Source organism: Talpa europaea, assembly GCF_964194135.1.
Source record: "Talpa europaea genome assembly, chromosome: 6".
Taxonomy (NCBI): domain Eukaryota; kingdom Metazoa; phylum Chordata; class Mammalia; order Eulipotyphla; family Talpidae; genus Talpa; species Talpa europaea.
Genome location: NC_140072.1, coordinates 39,841,285 through 39,858,960, shown reverse-complemented (window position 1 = coordinate 39,858,960; position 17,676 = coordinate 39,841,285). Strand labels below are relative to the sequence as shown.

General features: G+C 38.2%; 1 protein-coding gene across 1 annotated transcript in view; it reads left to right on the top strand.

Moving 5' to 3' along the window:
* VWA3B (von Willebrand factor A domain containing 3B) overlaps nucleotides 1–17,676 on the top strand; it is a gene marked incomplete at both ends in the record, with an annotated part of 150,230 nt that overhangs the window by 94,656 nt on the left and 37,898 nt on the right. The window contains 5 exons of the mRNA XM_084235717.1: nucleotides 517–647; nucleotides 2,588–2,745; nucleotides 7,813–7,944; nucleotides 10,289–10,376; nucleotides 10,467–10,623. Coding sequence (XP_084091843.1) covers nucleotides 517–647; nucleotides 2,588–2,745; nucleotides 7,813–7,944; nucleotides 10,289–10,376; nucleotides 10,467–10,623 — 666 coding nt within the window. The remainder of the gene's footprint in view (nucleotides 1–516; nucleotides 648–2,587; nucleotides 2,746–7,812; nucleotides 7,945–10,288; nucleotides 10,377–10,466; nucleotides 10,624–17,676) is intronic.

Here is a 17,676-nt window from a genome sequence, read left to right as displayed (position 1 = left end):
TTAAGATGCAACCTATGAAGCTATCCACAGCCTCTGCAGCATGAGTTTGATCCCCGGCCAGGGAGTAACCCACATGGCGCAGCAGATCTCTCCTGACTTGCCCGCAGCTCCCCTCAGCAGTGTATTTCAGTCAATCTAACTGCACTGTTGCCCACCCTGGTGAATCCTCTCACCCTCCCACATCTCTAGCCTGTACCCCAGTTCTTGTATTCATAAATAAATAAATCTTTAAAAAAAAAGAAAGAAAAACTTTGGGAGTAATAGATTTGCTTTTATTTTGATTAAAATAATAATTTCACAGGTGTGAATGTCAAAACTGTACAAACAGCCCACTTTGCATACATTTAGTTTATAGTCTGTGGATTAGACCTTAATAAAGGCCATTTAAAGTGGAATAACATGAACTACATAAAATTATTTAGATTCTTCTTTTCCTGGTTTTTTTCTGTTGGAAATATTTGAAATGTAAACTCTTTAGTTCATTGTCATAATGTATTCACTTTTTCATTTTGATAGAATGAAGATCTGATTCTTTTAATGGAAGAAATGGAGCAGGGACGCAGTGACCTGGAGAAGGTGCAAAACCTTTATTCCGAATCCTTGATCATGGACTGGTGGTACAATGGAGAGAAGGAAGGCGACACTAAGTGAGCACACCAAACCACCTGAGCTTCCCATGGCTGAGGGTCCTCCAGATGCTCTGTTCACTGTCCTTGACATTCCTTTTTCCTGAAGCGCTTAGAAATATTTCTTTAAATGAAATGAATCACATACTATAAGTGTGTTAGGATTAATTGTAAGCAAAGAGAATACATAATCTAATAATTAGAAACAGTGTGCTTAAGGAGACCTCATGTTCAGCTTTACATGTAAATTCTGATATCCTTACATGGCCCCTAAAAGCAGTGTTGAATTTCATCTCCACCCAGTGTGGACAGACCCCAACCCAAGCAGTCGCAAAGCTGAGCCCCAGTGCTGTGTAGTGAAGGAGATTTACTCAGGGGCCTGGGATCCAAGGTCTGCCCTTCACTCTGTGTGACCTTGGTGGATCTGTAACTTCTCTGTACATCCATCCATTGCTATGGGGCTCAGTTTCCTCATCTTTAAGATGGTGGCTGTGGCGGTAGGATTTGGGATAGACGACTTCTCAGTTTTTCCCCCATCCTAAATTCTAGTAATTTTAAACAAAAGTCAAAACCTTCCCCAACACTCAGAAAATGTGTCAGATCTTTTCAAAATGGTTTAGTGTTGTAAGGATATTCAAGCACCACAGTTTCATATAAATGCCCTATCAGGAATTGTGTTTTTTTTTCTTTTTAAAGATTTATGTATTTATTATTTATACAAGCACTGGGTACAGTCAGAAGCGCGGGAGGGTGAGAGAATTTACCAGAGCCAGAGCGGGGAGCAGAGCAGGCAGAAGGACCGAAGTACACTGCTGAGGGGAGCAGCGGGCGGCAGGAAGGGTCTGCGCGCCATGTGGGACCCTCCTCCTGTGGCCGGGGAGCAGCCGGGGATCGAACCGGCGCTGCAGAGGCTGCGAGCAGCTTCGCAACCCAGTGCTCAACCGCTGCGCCACTGGGGAGGCCCAGGAATTGTGTTTTATTTGATATTAAAATGCAAATTTGAGAATACTGATCAGGATTTTTTTCTTCATTGAAATTCAGTGACTTCCTATTGCAAAGTAAGCATTAACATGGGCTGGAGGGAGGGCATGAGCCTGGGATCAGTAAAAAGAGATGAATTGCCTTGTTCTAGTTTTCTACTAGAAAAAAATTATAGCTCTCAAATCTCTCCCTCCTTCTTTTTACAAACATTTATTGAATATAAATTATGTGCCAGGTGAACTGGGGCGTACAGGTGAATATAAGCCTGGTCCCTCCTTTCACTGCAGATCTAGTGTGGAGGAGGATGGACAAGGATCATGGAGACAGGCGAGTGCTCTATGGAGGCAGGCCTGGGGGGCGGTGGGGCACTGAGGGCGGGGGTGTATTAAGGAGGGAGAACATGCTTCACGGTATTGGAGCAGGAGATGGTTTGGGAAACTCTTTTCTCTGGCTTCTGTGTTCAGAGCTTCAGAGGTGTGTCTGGGAAAATATCCTGGTCATACTGGTGAATGATTTGCTGAGGTCTGGCATAGGGCATCCAAGGTAGGCTTTTGGCTCTCTGGTCTTTATAAGCACTAGCTGCTCAAACCTATGATCAGAGAACAGATTTCTTTCTGGAATGCTTTCTGGTTTATAACTTTCTCTCCCTCGTGTTCATGACTGCCCAGTGCAGTCAGGGAGAAGCAGGTTTCCCACAGTTTATAGAGGAGGAAAGTGAGGAAGTTCAAAGAGCATTCAGTAACTTCACTGAGTCTTGCAGTCGGGAGGAAAAAGAGCTGTGATGTGAGACTTGTCTAATGACGTCATGGCTGGGCCACTCCTCTGCAAGGGGGGAGAAGTGATGTGGCTCTTTATAGATTAACCAAATGGGGCAGTTTCACTTTAAGTTTGCAGCATCAACATGATTATTATTGACCTAACTCTGCCTTCTTAATAAAAATTTTGTCTCCTCTCCTTTTCCCTTATCTAAATCAAAACAGGCATCAAAAAGAAATCTGTTCTATGGCTTCAACCCCAGAAATATGTGCGAAACCTCACTCTGATGTTGAATCAACACAATCGTCCTCCCTAAATATGTCGAAAGTACCAAGGGACCTTTCAAATCAAAAGATTCAGAAAAAAAAAGTCCTTCACGCAGGTAATAGCGAATAAAATGGTTTGAATTTCGTTGGTCTCATTAGTTTCCCTTCAGTGTAAGGAGGTAAAAATAAAAGCTAAACCCATGTATTATTTTCAAAGAAGCCTTAACTTTTCTAAATTGAAATTTTTGAGAAAATTGCACATTCATATGTAGTTGTGCAGTGTCAAAAGGTTCATATACCTACTGTTCACCCAGTTTCCCCAATGATGTCATCAACATCTTGAAAAAAATAGTACTGTATCCTTTCATTCTGACTGCTTTCAAGATTTTGTTCCTTGTCTCTAGTTTTCTGACATTAAACTATAATGGGATTTGGCTTGGATTTCTTTGGGTATATTCTATTTGGGGTTTGCTCAGCTCTTGAATCTATAAATTGTAGCTCATGAAATTTGGGGAGTTTTCATCTGTTCTTCAGATAATCTCAGCTCCCCCTTTCTTTTTGTCCTTTTGGGACTCTGAATATATGAACGTTGGATATTTTGTTTTTATAACCGCAATGAACTTGAAAACAGACAATATAATTCATCCAATTTTAATAACAGAAAGTACATTTTAAAAGTGAACAGATCCTCAGTTTCCTTATTCAAGAGTAAGTTTTCCTCATTCAATATGTGATTTTCTGAGTTCTTCCATATGATAGTAAATTATTTTAATAATATCCTGAACATTTTGTCTGTTATCCTAAGGACTCTGGATCCTATTTAAATATTATTTTAGGCAGTCATTACCCTGTTTAGAGTTAGCACATAGGCCTTACCTGCTTATGTAGGTTGTGGTACCAATGAAAACTTAATTTCCATGCCTTTTAGTACTATTACGGGGTTTGCCATTCTGGTGTCACTGAAGCTCTTATCGGTCCTGCTGATACTGCCAGTGCTATGTCTTGGGTGTCCCCAGGTCTCTATGAGGAGGAGAGGAGAACTTTGAATCTATAGGGCTTCCTGAAATAGGCCACTTGCTATAGCCTGGATCCTCTTGCTTGATCTTTCCACTTGCTCCTGGTATCTCTGTTCAAGGGGGAAGGTCTTAGGCCTATGGTGACAAAGAAGTTTCCAAAATGGGCCACTTGTGTAACTGTATCCTTCTTACCTGTCCTGCCTGCCCATTTCAATAAATGTGAGTTTTGCTAAAGATGCTACTTGATATTCATCCTAAATATTTTAATGACATTTTGTCACTTTCCATTCATTTAGATTTGTGTTCTTTGCTGTTGATAATTTTTTTTGTTAAATTTTTGTTTCAGTTTTTGATGTAGAAGAGTGATGAAACGTGGGAACTGACTATGCAAAGTTTAGGGAATATTTAAATATTTGAATCCAGTGCCAGATAACTTTTTATTTCAGTGTTTGCAGAGTTTGGAAATAGTAGTTTTCATGATTGGATCTTTTTGAGCTAAATTTCATGTTTATTTTGCCATATCTGCGTACATGGTTCGTTTAGCGATTTTGGTGAAAGTGGCCTGTCAGTGTGATTGGGACAAGAATTCTGCTCTCCGGTGTGGGTTATTTATCTCTTTGCTCATAGACATAGCTCCCTATAAAATTTATTCTTTTTAATTCCTGGTTACAGAGGTAACCAAGACAGTATTCACCCTGTTGTTGCCTATGAAAACAGGGAATAACACATAGCCCACCACTATCTCCATGCATATGAACCACTAGAATTACCTTTCTGTGCAAAAGATAGGCAACTTTATGGTTTTCTTTGTATAGGTCCTTTACCTCTTTTGTTAGATTTATTCCCAAGTATTTGATTTTTTTTGTTTTGATAATAAAATGGATGGTTTTTTTGATTTCTTCTTCAGATTTATTGTTTGTGTATAGGAAGGCTACTGATTTTTGCGTGTTGATTTTGTATCCTGCCACTTTACTGAACTGATTGAGGAGTTGAATTAGTTTTTCTGTGGAGTTTTTGGGGTTCTCTATGTATATTATCATATCATCTGCAAATAGTTATAGTTTGACTTCTTCTTTTCCTATTTGGATTCGTTGGATGTCTTTCTCTTGTCTTATTGCTCTGGCTAGGACTGCCAGTATTATATTGAAAAGCAGTGGTGAGAGTGGACATCCTTGTCTTGAAATCTGAAGAAGAAGAAATAAAAAAAACCATCCCTTTTATTATCAAAACAAAAAAAAATCAAATACTTGGGAATAAATCTAACAAAAGAGGTAAAGGACCTATACAAAGAAAACTATAAAACACTGTTAAAAGAAATAGAAGTAGACACAAAGAAATGGAAAGACATTTCCTGCTCATGGATTGGAAGAATAAACATTATTAAAATGGCCATCCTACCAAAAGCAATATACAGATTCAATGCTATTCCAATAAAAATTTCAATGTCATTCTTCAAAGAAATAGAACAATTATTGATGAAATTCATATGGAATCACCAAAAACCTCCGAATAGCCAGAGTTCTCCTGAAAAAAAAAAGAAGGGAATGGAGGCATCCCACTCCCAGACTTCAAACTATATTCAAAGCCATAATCATCAAAACTGCATGGTATTGGAACAAGAACAGACACAGACCAATGGAATCAAATAGAAAATCCAGAAATAAACCCACTGATTTACAGTCAACTAATCTTTGACAAAGGAGCAAAGAATATGCATTGGAGAAAAGAAAGTTTGTTCAATAAATGGTGCTGGGAAAACTGGGTTGCTAAATGCAAAAGAATGAAACTTGACTACTGCCTCACACCATGCACAAAAACCAACTCAAAATGGCTTAAAGAACTAGACATAAGACCTGAAACCATAAAATACATAGAAGGAAATATAGGCAAAACACTACATGATATGTACATCAAAGACATCTTTACAGACACATCACCCAAAGCAGTGATATTGAAGGCAAAGATAAACAGCTGGGACTACATCAAATTAAAGAGCTTCTTCACAGCAAAAGAGACAATAACACAACACTAATGATAAAGGACTGATCACAAAAATCTACAAAGAGCTGATGAGACTCAACAAAAACAAAAAAAATAATCCAGTCAAAAAATGGGCAGAAGAGATAAAAAGAAGCTTCTCCGAAGAGGAAATGCAAGTGGCTAACAGGCATATGAAAAAATGTTCAACATCACTTGTAATCAGGGAAATGCAAATCAAAACTACCATGAGATACCATCTTACACCAGTGAGAATGGCACATATTAAAAAAACTAGCAACAACAAATGTTGGTGAGGGTGTGGAGAAAAAGGAACTCTTCTGCACTGCTGGTGGGAGTGCAAACTGGTCCAACCACTATGGAGAGCTGTGTGGAGATTTCTTGACCTACTAAACATAGAGCTTCCATATGATCCAGCAATTCCACTCCTAGGTATTTACCCAAAGGACACAGAAACATCAATTCCAAAGAGCACCTGTACCCCTATGTTTATAGCAGCACTATTTACATTAGCTAAGCTTTGGAAACAAATCAAATGCCCAAAAATAGATGACTGGATCAAGAAGATGTGGTACATATATGCCATGGAATATTACTCAGCATCCAAAAATGATAAACACATGCAATTTGCAGCAACATGGATGGCGCTGGAAGGGATCATGCTCAGCGAAATAAGCCAGAAAGAAAAAGAAAAATACCGGATGGTCTCACTCATAGCATGAATCTAGAAAAATAAGGGACCAGGAAAAAGAATAACTATAAGAAAGAAAATATCAACATCAAGAAACAACTATGAACCAGAGACACTCTATGGGGAGTGGAGGGTGGGGAAAGGAGGGCTTGGTGTCAAAATAAGGTGGTTGTAATTGTATGGAGAATATAAAAATAAAATTAAAAAAATAAAAAGATAAAGTCAGGATGGAAAAGGATGAGATTCTCAGCAAAAGAAAAAAAAAGATAGGCAACTTGAAGATTATTAGTTAATTTTCACTTTAATTATTTAATTTCTTACAGAGCTATTGAAAACAAGGACATATGTTTCATTCATAAATACTGCATAAAGCCTTAGAACTTGTGCTTTTAATTGTGAACTACAAGTGTGGTTTATGTAATCACATGAAAAGTAATTAAGATATTTTGATGCAGACTCATTATCTTTTAAAGCACACAAATTCCACTTGCTAGTTGAAGGAATGCAACAGAGGGTAGAAAATAATAGAACTAAAGGTGTAGACAGCGGCAGTGTTAGACAGTTTCTAACAGCCTACCAAGATGTCCTGCTTGCAACCCTGCACCTGTGAATATGAAGAAGCATCACCCCATGAATATAAAGAAGCATCACCCCATGATTATGTGATATGGACCTTAAGACAGGGCTATTAGGGGCCCAGTGTATTTAGATGAGCCCTTAAACAGGGGAGTTCTTTCCAGTTGGCTGCAGGCAGAAGAGAAAGTGTCAAATAAATGAATTAATCAGGCTTTTTACTCCAGGAGCCTCTGTGGCTCTCAGTTGCTGCCTTGATCATGTTAATACAGAAGGTGCTTGGAAGCGTGGATGTGGGGCACACGTGCCTCATTGTGAACACCTGATGTATGGGTGTGTGTGCATGTGCAAGTGTGCCCAGCTGAGCCTAGAGGCCAGGGCTACAGGAGGATGGAGGATGAGTGACTGCAAAAGAGGTGAGACCACCAGAGTATGCCAGAGAGAGAGAGAGCCCAGAGAAAGCCTAACGATTCTCAGGGACTGGGAGGCCTACCAGCCTCCCATTCCCTGGTCTCCCTGCCCACCCTGTGACTACTTGCCCCACTACAAAGAGATATTTGAAATCTGAGGGGAATGGGAGTCAGTGTGCCATTGCTAACCTGCAGATGGAGGGGAATGTCAGTGCATTAAGAGTTGAGGTGCATCCCCAGTTGAGAGCCAGCAAGGATGCAGGGACCTCATTCCTTCACCTGCAATAAAATGAATTCTGCTTGAATGAGTTTGGAACCTAATTTCTTTCCAAGAGAGGCAAAGCTTAAACTCAAAAGTGAAGAAAGTCATTACTTCAACATTCAATTGGTCACAGAAATTTCTTCTAAGAGTTACTCCAAGGAAATAGTTACACCTGAGGAAGCATCTCTTTCCATCCCAAATTTCTTTAACCCTTTTCCCTCTAATACCAACAGAATCTACCAGAACCAGTCTGCTTAGAAGTCAGATGTCCACGCTCAAGAGCTCAGCTTACAATGAGAGGAAGGATGGCCTTTCCAACTCCAGCAGCTGGTATACCCCAAGTGACAAAGGCAAGTCAGAGAGGGGTGCTCTATCAGGAAATGCAGGCTCGCCTCCCTTTATCCATGTCTCCGCTACCGAAAGAGCTGGGCAGAGAGGTGTCTGGGAAAAAAAATCATGTTAAGTGTGTTTGGATTGCTTATTATTCAAAGGACTCCTTTATAAATCAGGGCTACCTGTTGTAGTAAATTGAATTTTTTCAGGGCAGGACCTGCACTTGTCATGGCTGAGTGTTTAATAGACACACAGAGCTCATGGCAATGGTGCTAGCAATGCTTGCTGCTGCTCCATGGTTTGCATTTGAAAATCTAACACTTCAAAGTTGGTTTAATTTCTTCCCTTCATTCACAGTTTACACCATCTGATGAGCCTCTCTCTGGTCCATATTGTCAGCTTTTGGGGGGCTAAATGTGAGGAAAATATAATTTTTCTACTCAATTTTTATTACTATTGATAAAAACGCTTATTCTGAAATAGTAAATTTGAAAGTTTAATTCCCTGTATTTCAAACAGTTTATAAATGATAAAATCTCTGTCAAGCACACACACGCCATCCTCTAAGTAGTGGAAATGTCTGAATGACAAAGTCACACCTGTTGTTCCTCTATTGTGGCTCAACCAAGCCCTGTGTTCATCAGTGCTGGTGTCAGTGTGCTGTCTTTTTCCATTTCAATTGAATTGTCATTTTCCCTATTATTTGTCTAGTCCTGAAAGAACTTATTACATGATGATTAGAATATATTTTCTTAGGCATTCAACTAACGTATTCACAAATTCCCCTCCTCTAGAGGCTGTTGGTTCAACTAACTAATATTTCTTCCACTTATAAATCCAAGTTTATATAATGATATACATTAAAGGCCCTAAATATTAATTTGAAAATTTGAAACTACAGCTAAACAGAACCTAAGAGGAAATTTGGTTTTCCAAGTAGAGTGGAAGAACCACAAAATAATCAAAAACTAAAATATCAATCAAGGCTCTTTTATACAACTTGGAGTGAGTCTAATGAAGGCTGCGTTGGTTAACAGTATTCTTCTCTAACATGTTTTCTGGAGAAGGAGAGAATGAATATGTCTCATTCTTCCATGGAGAAAGATCTCAGTGGATATGGGGTGAGGTAGATAAGCAAAAGAATGATAGTACTGAAGCAGGGGCAGACAGGGCAACAGGGCAGGAGGCCAGATGGAAGGATGAAACAGCCACCAACCTGCCTGGGCTCTGAAACAAGAGAGCTGCTCAAAAGCTCCAAAAGGCCAAAAACCAAAACCAAGTGCTATAGCAATATAACACCCATACAGTAGAGGCTTATGGACTATAGTCTAACAAAGGACAGTGCCCAATAAGAAGACAGGTCACTGTCTATGGGTTCTCACCTGCGCACACAATTGCAAGAGACCTCAGGCTCCAGGAACAACCATGGGGCTTATTTTACAAACAGGGAAAACAAAGCTTTCTGTAGCCACAAGTGGCTGGTTATCTCATCCAGATAGCATCAGTGAGAGTCACCAGGAGTACTGGACAGCACTGACCAGTAGTAATGGTCACTACTGTTTTCTGAGAGGTAATGTCAGAGACACCCAATGTTAACAGCTCCTGTGAGTTGGTGGGTTATACCAACAACAAGCAGCTCTTTGAGACACCAGGCCCAGGGACTTTGGTGCTCCTTTCAGGCGATGTCACAGACAGGACCAGAGCCCTGTCTCTGACAAGGTCTTCGGCTTCTCTTTCCTCCTTAGAAGTCAGCTGCTGGATGCTTCTTTCTTTCTTTCTTTCTTTCTTCAGTGGTCAGGAATGGAGTCTTCCCCTTCTTTCTTCTTGCTTAGGAGGCTGGAACCATCTTCTTTCTTCCTTCAGAGGCTGGCATTTTCTCTCCCTCAGCTCCTCCCAACCCTGGCTTATATCCTCTTTCAGGGTGCCCCAACCACAAGTCTGATTGGGCCATTTTTCAATCCTGTGGCTGATTGGACCACTAAGCACCAATTAGCTCATAGGTTGCACCTAATTGGTCCATTCCACGATTCAGGAAGTAAACTGTTACATAAAAGGGCTCTGAGGAGCCACTGCCACAACTGACAAAATGGCAGTTACTGGGTTCTGAGGAGCAAATGCCACAACTGACTTGTGGTAGAGCAGCAGGGTGAAAGAACACCACTGCTACTGCTGAGGCAGCTGGGTTCCACTAACAGTACTATATTTACCTATGCATCGGTCTTGGGTGTCAGTTGCAAATGAATCTCACCTGAGAACCCACTTTGAACTGTGGTCCATCTATTAGCCCTCAGTCACAACTGGAGTGTGATCCTTTCGCATTTTGATATAAATCATGTATATGAGGAAATTACACAGTTGCCATTCCCCCATCCACAGAAATGAGCATTCTGCTGACAAGTGATTATCCAGATGACAAATCATCAGAAAGACTGACTCGAGAAGAAAGCCAACTTTATGACCAAGAGTGAGTACTTTAAATTCATTTGGAGAGTTTCGTGATGTTTGTTGTTGTCATTCTTATAAGTTTTAAAATGTCACAGTCATTTGTCCTTAGTTCTTCAGACATGTCTTCAGCAAACTGGCTCGATATCCATGGCCTGGTTGCCAGGAAGCTCACTCTCATGGATGCCTTGTCCACGACAGCGGTCCCTCACTGCCCCACCTACATTCCTATTCTGGGCAAGCATGTTGTTTCCAAGGTCTTTGATGAGGTAAAATGGATTTTCTTTATGTCCCTGCTTGAAGTGTATTTCATTTCCTGCACTCATAAAAAGTAGTCCACTTTAATTTCATTTATAGTTGTAACAGAAATGTATTTCAGACTTTGGAAAAAATTATTTGTAAAGCCAGTAAAAAGGAGAGAGAGAAGCATTTAAGTATTTTTGCTCTCAATCTGAAAAGAAGTTGGCCTCTTTGGTGTGACAGTTCATGGCTCTTTGCTGATGGGTGCAGTGGAGAGCTGGCAGGGATGTCTGCAAACCCTCTAAGGCAGAGTCACAAGTGACCATCCAGCATCAAAGGGCAAGGAGAACTTGTAAGAGGTTATGCCCTTCTTTCACTAGCCTCACCGAAATACAGGGGCATCTTTTCCATTATAAAGTCTCCGGAGGGAAAATCAGAGAGAAAAAGAGGGAGAGAAGGGCGTGGGGGTGCAGAGAGACAGAGAGAGAGGAATTATGAAGAGTGATAATTATGTCCTAAAGGATAAAAGAGCTCCAGTAGGTGGGTGTGGTTGGGGTTAAATATGGATGTAGGCCAAAGTACTGAAAACTTTCCATTGAAATGGGCAACAAGGAGGTCCTTGCCCTTAGCAAGACTAGTTCCAGTTGCACAGCCAGATTGCCCAAGAATGAGGAATAAATACAAAAGGAATGAGAATATGAAGACTGAACATCTCCCCCCACTCCCCACCCCCACTTCCTGGAAAGGATAACTACATGATTTAAATAGAACATATCTGGCTTAAGTCACTAAATGGGAAAAATATCCTTAAAAGACCTTATCTCATACTGAAATACTTGAAAGGTAGGATGTTTGGAATTTGTTTCAAAAATAGTCCAGATGGTGGGAGTAGGAGAGGGAAGGGAGGAGGCAATAAAACCAAATTGGCTGTGAGCTGATAATTGTTAAGTTTGGATAAGGACATTGTATGGAGGGAAGTTCATTCTACTATTTGTCTGCTTTTGTATACCTTTGAAATGTTCTTTTATAAAAAGTTGAAAAAATCAAAAGACAAGAAAACTTTTTAAAAAGATCTTTATCAAACTGGTTTTGCAATAACTGAGATGTGAAATGTTTGAAAGAAGCTTGTGAACTGGTGGCTTTTTACTATCAGCACATTTAAGAAATTACAGAGTTGAACTTGCATTCTTATGTGACATGGTCGGTGGTTTCTCTATCTGGCAGTTATGTGTAACCACTTAGTTTGATGTTGCCTCAAGGTGAGTGCCCATCCCTGGAAGTGACCTAGGAGCTTCCATTTAAACTCCAGTGAACTCTAACTTGATTAATCAGATTATCAACTTATCACTTAAACTTAATTCCTTACAGAAGCAACAGAAAAAAACTGAACACTTATTTATTTTTTCTAGGAAGTTTGACAGCTTATCACATTCTTTGCATTTATTTCACTAATATTCTTGAGTTTTATTTGGAATACAATGCCTTTACTGAAACTCCCCATAAATTTCTTGTGTTAATCATGTCTTCTAAACCTCCCAACAACCTGAGATACATTGAAAAGTATGTTTCTCAGAAAACAAATATGACAACGTAGGGAAGCTTAAGCAAAGGAAGAAGCCATAAAGGAAAGATTTACAGATTGAATATAAAATGTTATTTTTGTGTGAAAATATAGTGAAGGCATATCTCAGAAAAATATTTGCAGCGTGACAAAGCTATAGGAGTAGTATCTTAAATCAATGTGAGATTTGTGTGTATATAAATCAGTGTTTAGTATACATGCACATATGCACACACCCAGTACCATAAAGGAGTAGGAAAATGACAAACAGCTCAGTGGAAAATCTGGGCGGCGGAGGCTTGGGTGGGGGGTTGTAAATAAAAAAAAAAAATCAGCCTCTAAAAACACATTACTGGTCACCAAATATATACATTTAGAAAAAAATGCAAATTGAAGAACAATTAGACAGTTCCTCTCCAACCATCAAATTTGGAAGATTGAAAAATACTAATAAATAGTGATGGCAATGACAGGTTAAAACTGGAACTTTTATATCTGCTGATGGGAATATAAATTGGTGAAGCCTTGGCAATATATTCAGAGGTATTAAGAGCTTAAAACTTTTCCTCCAGCAAATCCAGATATTCTATAATCTCTGTAAGGAAATATTCAGAGATTTTGACAAATATATTAAGAGAATGATTGTTGCCTTATATCTAACAATGAGAAAATTTAAAACCACTTACGTATTTAGTATTCCATCCATATGATGGAATGACATATATCCATTAAGTATCATGTTTCAGACGAATGATTAATGACTGGGGGGAAACTGCCAATATAATGCTAAATTAAAAAATCAGGGAATAAAACTCCCTTGATAGTATGTGGAAATGGTTTTATATATGTATGATGTAGACATATCACTCTTTCTGCTTCTTTCCTCTTTTATCAAAATGTTAATAGTGTTTATCTGAGAAATAAGATTATTGGAAAATTTGGGGGGTTGTTTATATACTTTTTAAAATTTATTGTAGTACTTTTAACTCTGAACATATTTTAATGATATACTAAGGGGAAAAAAGTTAAGAAAACAAGCCTAAAACCAATGATAAAGTGTGTAAATATAAAGGGAATTTAATTTCGAATTAATTCAGTGGTTTTCTTTTATTTGATAAGTAATACATGAATACATTTGCAATACAGAATGACCAGTCATTGGTGATAAATGTGCAACCTTCTCTCTCAACCACTCTCATTTATGAAGGAAATTCTTTGAATAGTTTGGTGAATATCCCTCCAATCCTTTTTCTGCAAACACACATACACAATCACAACCATACATATACATAACACATATTTATATCAAGCAACACCATATGTATTTGCTGTTCTGTTTTTTTTTTAATTGTGTCTTAGAAACCATTCCACATGTGTGGGTATGGGTCTGTCTCATTCTCATCTGTTGTAACATTCTTCCTCATTTTTTTAATACTGTTTTTTTTTTGTTGAGATAACATTGATTGACAACATTGTATGTGTCTGCTACAGCACCACATCCCACACCCACCACCAAAGCACTTGTTTCCACCACCATCCATTGTGCTCCTTCCTTCCTTGTCCCTCACCCCAAGTCCTTCCCCATTAATAATAGACATTTACTGTGGGTCTCTCCCTATTACATACAATCATGTAGCAGGTTTCCATGCACATAGACTTTTGGGCCATGCACAAGTCTATCTTTATGATCAAGTGCTATAGTGGGATTACTGGCCCCCAAGGATATCCAGAGAACAGATATGTACATCTTAAATTTTGGCAGATAAAACCAAATTACCCTCCAAATAAAATTTACATCTCCACAGCTTTTCCCAACTATGGCCTTTTTTCTATGAGGAACTCTAGAATACTATTGATAAGCATTAGTTTTATGAGTATAAAAATGCTTTGAAAACACTGAAAAGAGTATGCAGACATAAAATCTTATGCTTATTCAACCTTGCCCGTCTTTACTAACTTATATTTTGAAAAAAAATGTGGTTGTTTACTTTAACATTCAGAAACTTTCTTTTCAGCGTGTATGCAGTATATCTGTTCTCTGGATAATGAACCTATTGTAAAATTATAGGATTAAAAGAAGCAGGCACTCAGTAAATGTTGGCTTTTAGAAAGGCAGCAAATATTGCATGCCTACTGTATGCAGATTATGAACTGGGCTCTAAATGACTGCTAAATCTAGACAGCCAACGTTCCTACACAAATGCAATTCAATGTCCTGTGGAGTAAATAGCCATTAAAATAAGAAATTCTAGTTAAATGTAATTACTGGGAAGTGCAAAATGAAGATGCAGGAGAGGTCCCTAGCCCACTTTCGGTTGTCAGGGAAGGCTTTAGATCTACCCTTAAGAGTTCAGACATGGGAGAAATGATACCAAAGTGGTAGAGTATGGAGTGTTCCAGGCAGTGGGGGAGCAGGCAGAGAAGACTAAGTGTCAAAGAAAGTTTGTTATTCCAAAGAAAATTTAATTTGACTGGGAGAAGGTATTAAAACTGGTAAAGAAAGTACTTTATAGGATTTTAAATGTCATCCTAAGAGGAGCTGAAAGGTTTTTAGCAGAGGAAAGAGATCAAATTTGGGTTTTGGCTTGAAAGTAGAGAAAAGTTGGAGAGGTTCTACTATTGGGAAGATGGATTAGGGAGCAAGGTGTAGGTGGCCATCGTCTAGGTGACAATACTGGGGGTGAATCCATGGCTACTTACAAAGTCAACAGGACTAAAACACTAAAATGAGGGAAAAAATGTCCAGTGATTTTCAATTTTTAAAAAAATGGGAGGAAGAATAGTGAGGGTCCTGTTCTTCAGGAGAAAAAGAGAGTAAATTCTGACTCTAGAGAGGAAATTCTGACAAACCTGTGGTAGACAGTACCCAGCGTGACCAGCAGGCTTGCCTCCACCATTATTGATAGTGAGAGAAAGAATCATAATTATAGTGGAAATAAACTGAAATAAACTCCAATTTTACCTTCAAAGCACATTTGTCTTTTATTCTTTGTGTGTGTGTGTGTGTGTGTGTGTCTTTTATTCTTTAATGTGCTGTAAGAGATTTTCAGCTATAATGAGAAGAATAGGAAAAACTAAACATACATTCCATTTAGTGAGGTTTATAGCTTTTTTGAGATTTGATCCTAATATTTTATGACAAAATAGACAAAAAACCAGAGTGGAGCTGAAAAAGGAAACTTGTTTAAGTTTTAACCCACTTCAGTGAGAGTTTTAACTGACTCTTGTATGCTTTGTGCGGGGCCGTGTCTGGCTGGCTGCTGTTGTAAAGCAGTGTGTGGCTTTGTTGCTCCTCCTTTGTTTCATTCATGACTTATGCATGGGCTCTTTCTTCTGGACACAATTCTGTTTAGTTTTCATTGTTTCCTGGACCAGCATCAAATTTGTCTCCTTGGAAATGAAGTATTGAGTAAAGAGATTGCCCTAGCAACTCTTCACTTTATAAGATACTAACTGGCACTTTTAATTTCCAGTAGACCAGAAAATTTTACCTTAGTTCTTTCAAAAAGATAAATTCACCACCATATTATATACATAATAGAAGTATTTTAGTTATTTGATGAAGCTGCAATTAAAAGTTCTTTATTGCCAATTACTTTGAAAAAGGCTAAAATAATTTGGAAACGTTAGTCTGCAACATTGGAAAGTCTACATTATTGTCATCATTATCATGTTGTTTACAACATCCCAATGTTAGTAGGCAGACTGAGGGGCACCCCAAGACTCCCAAACTTTGCACGCTCTAAACTGGTTCTTCCTATTGCTTCACAAAGACAAAGCATACTCTTGTGCATTCAATAGAAAAGAACTTTAATAGAATTAGTGTGCAATAGAGAAAGAAAAAGGATATAGTTTCCACATGAAGTTACCCATCCCCTTGTGGGTAAATGCCCAGTCTAATAGGGTTGGCCCAAAGTGGGGCCACTGAGGCCCAAAAGCTTGCCACAAGTCTAATGAACCTTCTGGCAGGGAACCACAGGAATATCGAGGAACTTATGTGTAAAGAGTTTAAGGTTGCTGTTCAAGACATGGCATTTCAGTGCATTCAGTGTAGTTGCATTGAACATGACAAAGCTATATACTGATAGGATTATTTTAATTAAAAAATTTTGAAGGATAGTTTTTACAAAGGTTATATATAATCGTTGTGTAGAAACTTTAGAAGATACAGAAAAGTGACAAAGAAACAAAAGAGATGAATCAGTCCATGGTTATCTGCCAGACCAGATAGTATATATGTATCCCTTATTCTTTTTTTTTTTTTTCAAAATGAAGTCAAACAACATACTTATGTGTCTCCAGTTTTACTCAATAATCTATTGTAAACATTCCATGCCAGCAAATAGTCATCTACTATACCAATTAAAGTGCTCACTAGCATTTTAATTGAAATTCAAGTTGGAAAAATTTTCTAAAAGTTTAGCTTGAAAAATGTGAGGTTTAATCTATATTGTAGCAATATTTTCAAGAGTTTATGAATTATTGACACCTCTTTGCTGTGAATTTTGGGGCGCTGCCCTCATTTTGTTCTGTGGAGCCTCCAAATATTTCATTTTGAAAGTAGAGGTGTAAGCTTCAGTACTAGGTGATTTGCACTATTGCATTAGCTATAAAGTCACCGCATCCAGATCCAGAGTCGCTATGTGGAATTTGCACTACATTTACATTTTTATTCCACATGCTCAGTCAGACCTCTCCTTAGCCAATCTGGCAGCACTCTCTGGAATATTCTTTGGAAGAAATGATTTAGTGGAAAGCAGTGAAATTGGCAAATTCAGGCAGAGTTGAAGAATATATGTATAAACACCAGTTTCACACTATTTCCTCATTTTCAAAATATTGTATGATGGCTTCTAAACTTTCTACCTGTGCTGCTTTAATAGCTAATAGCTGTGTATTTTGCTTTCTTCTTGTAATGATCACTTGAGAATGAATTTTAATAGTTGCACTAATATTCAATAATATATATTATATTGAGTTGTCAGAAAAGTCATCAGATATCTTAGAAAAAATGCATGATGACTTTTCCAACGACCCAACACAATTTAAAAAGAAAATCCTATGCAGGGTAGTTCACCTTGAATTTTAAAAGTGGTTACTTTCCTGTATTTTTGCTGTCACTTAGAATAGTAGCATCAAATAAAACTTTGCCAACTGCTGTGTGAAAATGGCATTTCATTTTAAATACCTGTTCTTTTGTTTGTGAATAGTTATCTTATATAAGCTAAATATGTCTCTTAAATCTTGTTGACATTATTCACATTCTTAGGAAATACCTCTTAAAAATAGCAAAGTTACACTCACTTCATGCCTCAATCACTAAGAATTCAATTTTGGTGGAATCCAAGCTTAAATATGTTTTACAATAGAGATAAACTGTAAAAGATGTTTGAGCCTCAGTCATTATTTCAATTTACATCTAGCTTTAGCTTCCATGTTTTCAAAAAAACAGTCACTTTGTATATTAACTATGCAAGAAACTAGTGGGTTTTTTAAAGAATAAAAGAACTGTAGAGTTTAG